Source organism: Morus notabilis, unplaced genomic scaffold (genome assembly GCF_000414095.1).
Source record: "Morus notabilis unplaced genomic scaffold, ASM41409v2 Scaffold527, whole genome shotgun sequence".
NCBI lineage: Eukaryota > Viridiplantae > Streptophyta > Magnoliopsida > Rosales > Moraceae > Morus > Morus notabilis.
This window is the reverse complement of record NW_010366048.1, coordinates 109,462-114,161: the sequence shown is the minus strand read 5'-3', so window position 1 is coordinate 114,161 and position 4,700 is coordinate 109,462. Positions and strand designations below refer to the sequence as shown.

General features: G+C 32.9%; 1 protein-coding gene across 1 annotated transcript in view; it reads left to right on the top strand.

Moving 5' to 3' along the window:
- The window catches only part of LOC21387945 (histone-lysine N-methyltransferase setd3), a 6,426-nt gene extending 1,900 nt beyond the window's left edge, over nucleotides 1-4,526 (top strand). Inside the window, 4 exon segments of the mRNA XM_024173009.1 lie at nucleotides 1,506-1,672; nucleotides 2,437-2,736; nucleotides 2,835-3,098; nucleotides 3,958-4,526. Coding sequence (XP_024028777.1) covers nucleotides 1,506-1,672; nucleotides 2,437-2,736; nucleotides 2,835-3,098; nucleotides 3,958-4,335 — 1,109 coding nt within the window. The 3' untranslated portion in view covers nucleotides 4,336-4,526.
- Nucleotides 4,527-4,700: the final 174 nt, after the last annotated feature.

The window sequence follows — 4,700 nt, the reverse complement described above, 5'->3', positions numbered from 1 at the left end:
TTTTATAATATTGTAATTATATTAACCATTTGAATAATATTATTATATTCTATATCATAGTTATATAATATATTATTTAATAATAGTTTATTGTATTATATTAAATATAATAATAAATATACATTATATTGTAATTATATATATTATATTATTGTATAATATAATATAATTGTTATTTTAATTATTTCAGTTATTATTTTAATAATATTATTATATTCTATATCATAATTATATAATATATTATATAATAATAATTTTATTATATTATATTACATTTTATATATTATGTTAATTATATTGATATATAAAATATTAATGTTATATAAAATATTAATGTTATATATAATATAAGGGTAATTTTGTCAATATGAAAATATTCATGTTCCATTACATAGTATTCCTAAAATTACAACCAAACAAATGAATAATTTTCATTTCCATTCCGTTACCATTACCATTTTCATTCTCATTACTATTACCATTCCCCCACTGCAACCAAACACACCCTAAGAAAAAGGCCCTCCACTTCCTTTCTATTTTACTCACCTAGTTTTTATACCTTTCTTTCTCTCTAACCAAACAAAACCTTGGTGTCCAATTGCCAACCATTTCTATAACTAATAATTGTTTGTTCATAGCTCTGTTGTGGGGCTTGTACTGTTTTGAATTAAGTTATGTATTTATTTATTTGTAAATTTCTCTGACAAAAGTTGAAGAGTAATGCTGCCCGATGACCATTTCTTTCATTGTTAAGAGCACAAGTCAATGGTAGTGTTATGCTATTTTCTCTTTTCCTTTGTCACTCATCTATTTTTCATAGATGTCCTTTGTTGAGTTAAGAATAAGGCAACTATTTTTTGATGAAGGAGACTAACTTTTCAAATAAATGAATCTTAACATTGTTGGGGCATTGGAAGAAGACCAAGACAAACTTGGACTGTGAGTTGAATTTTAATGGACTACTGTGGTTAATTCAGTACTCGAAACTTGAGATTAGGCGTGTAGGCTATTCTTCGTTAACATGTTTAATATTCTCTCACTTCTGGTTTGAGTCCATCACAGGAATGTCTCTTGTCACTGCCTAAGAGTCCTGGGGTAGATAGTAATTTGCATTTTTTTTTTTATATATTCGCTGGTCGGTTTCTGTAATTTAGTTTAAGGGCGCGTAAAATGAAATATCACATTGCAGTTATTAGGATTACACTTTCAAAAATTTCAATGATGTGTTAGATATTCTTTGCTGTATACCTTAATTGAATGTTTTATCCTTATTTACATGATTCCCATCAAGGAAAAAAAAAAGCGCGAGTTCATCATTTGCACCTTTGATCTTTCGTTGCATATTGATTTATTTTAACTTCCTATAACCCGAAGCTGACACTGGTATATCAAACAAAGTATGGTTTTCTCTACTCAGAATAGGATCGTAACTTCAAGTTTTGAACATTAGGCTGTACTGAATTTTGAATATGAGTAATTTGGACACTGAGGAAGCATTTGGACAGAGGAACTATGGGCTATGAAATTGGGTTTGAGGTTTCTACAAGAAAGAGCCAAGGTTGGATCCTTCTGGTGGCCGTACATCAGCAACCTTCCCGAAGCTTACAGTGTACCCATTTTCTTCGCCGGGGAGGATATAAAGAACTTGCAGTACGCTCCTCTTCTTTATCAGGTAACCTGTCTTATATCACCATCTTTAAACCTAAATTTTGGTGTGGAGTCAAAGTGTAGTTAGAGAAAACTTCACGAATTTGACAGCACAAAATCAATAACCAAGTAGTTCTACTATCCATGGATTGTGCTCAAACAAGGAAAAGATATGCTGCAATCTCAGCTAAACTAGGTTTTGGCCATTGGCTGGATTTTCTATTGAGCAGGTCATCTCAGCCTAATCATAGCTGCACTATTGTGTTGTCGTTCCTTTAACTGGGAGTATTCTTCTAATTTTATGCAAAATACCCGAGTTATATATATCTTCCTGTTGGTTTCCTTGGAGCAAGTTCTGGAGTGGTGTTTTTTTAGTTGTTTTATGTTTACATATGGTATATGCGGTGAATAATTTAGTCTTCATTTGCCTCTCTGTTGGAATAAAGTTTATAGGAAAAGAATCAACTTTGGTGATGTTTTTCGCATTTATACTTCTTTCTTTTTTGCGGACATAAGGTATAGAAGAATAAATTTACATGCTTAGGATTTACGCAAATCTGACTCATTTCCCGCACAAGTACAAAAAATTAACCATTTTCCCCCAAAAAAAAAAAAAAAAAAAAAAAAAAAAAAAAAAAAAAAAGAAAGTGGTGGGGGCCAAATATTACTCATTAATACATGTTTATCTGCAACTACTGTATTTGAGGTCTTTGTTACTTACGTTCTATTAGGTCTCTGAACCGTCTTTTTGCGGTATGTATGTTTTAGTCGTAGCTTTTTTTGTTTCAGGTAAACAAGAGATGCCGATTTCTTCTTGATTTTGAGCAAGAAGTAAGACGAGCTCTTGAGGATCTGAAAGCAAATGACCATCCATTTAATGGCGAAGATGTGGATGCATCCTCACTAGGATGGGCAATGTCTGCAGTTTCGTCTAGGGCATTTCGTGTGCATGGTAAAACCCTCCCGGATGGGACCAAAGAGGATGTTCCCATGATGCTTCCTCTTATTGATATGTGCAACCATAGCTTTGAACCCAATGCCCGAATAGTCCAAGAGCAAGGTGCAGAAAATGGGAAGATGCTAGTGAAGGTCTTTTACCTTGTTTCTATTATCCAAAAAATTACTTGCCGAGATTTTGCGAATTTTTTTTCCTGTCTGATGATGAATGTATTATTGTTCTTAACCAGGTTGTGGCAGAAACAGAAATTAAACAGAATGATCCTTTAGCACTAAACTATGGTTGTTTAAACAATGATCTTTTCCTACTGGATTACGGATTTGTGATACCATCAAACCCATACGACTGCATTGAGCTGAGATATGATGGGGCCCTTCTGGATGCTGCAAGTATGGCTGCCGGAGTTTCTTCACCGAGCTTCTCATCACCTTCTCCCTGGCAGCAACTAATTCTAAAACAGCTTGGTTTAGATGGAGAAGCTCCTAATCTCAAGGTTTTTGCTCTCCCTTAGTCATGTTTTTTTCTTCCCTTTCTCCATAAAGATTATATTTTTCACAACTATCTTGCTTTATAAAGAATATACTTTTTCACAAGTATCTTATTACTTTCAAAAAGAAAAAAAAAATATAAACTTCATGAAGTTGATTCTGAACAAATTTTTGTATTCCCAGTTTTTCATAGGCTTTAGCAGCATTTTCTCTGTACAGATTCTGTGTGTGTTTTAAGCAAGCTTTATTTTTATTTCTTTCCAAAAATTAGTTCTAGAAAATTCAATTTTCGGATATCTACTTGGTGAAACTGGTTGTTGCCATTTGGCTCCCAATAAGTGATCCACTTTATATGTGAATGCTTTAGAAATTTCATGCCCAAAATTTCCAATCATCCCATTAAGTCTTCTACAGGATGTTAATGGTGACACTTTGTTCACATTGCCTCTTAAAGAAGAATAAGAGGTAATTGAAGGGAAGCTTCCTTATGGAGTTTTCTAATAGACAATCGTTTGTCCTTTGTAACTGAGTCGGAAAATATACAATTTCTTTCTAGTTCTCAATAGAATTGACAAAAACTATCTTAATTCGGTTTACTCATTCAGCAGTTTGCGACTTCGTATCTTTCCCGTCTTTAATATGTTCCAAAATTTTCTTTTCATGCCTAGTTTATTTTATTAATTTGAGTTTTTAATTCTAATTTTATTACAGTTAAAAATTTTCGTAAAAAATCGCATTTAATTTTTTCTGTTACAGTGAAAAGTAATAATATAAAATCACATGTCAACCTGAATTGACAAACTGTGAGACCTTAAATTTGATATGTAGAAGTCCTTTTACTTTTCTTTTCCTTTCACCGATCAGGTAACCCTAGGGGGTCCAGAATTGGTAGACGGTCGTTTATTGGCGGCATTGAGAGTACTTGTTGCTAACAACTTGCAAGCAGTCGAGAAGCATGATCTGGAAACGCTCAAATCTCTATCGGCCGAAGCTCCTCTTGGCGTCACAAACGAAATAGCTGCTTTCCGTACCGTCATTGCTCTATGCGTGATTGCTCTGGGACACTTCCCAACTAAAATCATGGAAGACGAATCACTGCTCAAAGAGGGTGTTTCGGGTTCTTTGGAGTTGGCTGTAACGTTCAGAATTCAGAAGAAATCTCTGATAATAGATGTGATCAAGGATCTCACAAGGAGGGTGAAGTTACTCTCATCAAAAGAAACAGTCACTGCCCAAGAGTAAATTTTGATAATAGATTCACTTCATTTGCAGATTGTGCTTCATTTTGCCCATTACTTTCTCTCCGTGCTCTGAGGATCATGTTTCTAGAAACATTTTATAATGCTTTACACCGGTTATAACTGTTTGTCAGGTTATAGATATTTTTATTTTATATGGATAATATTTGTCACGAAACACACACTTCATAAGCAATACCGATGTCAAATTTAAAATGGATATGAGTCATTAGACCGTGTAAGAATTTGTTTAGTTCGTTGATTTGAATTTTTAATTCGAGTTGAGATATAATTTTATATGATAATTTTTTATTATAATAAAAAAATTAAATGTGATTATTTTTTAAAATTTTTTACTGTAATAAAATT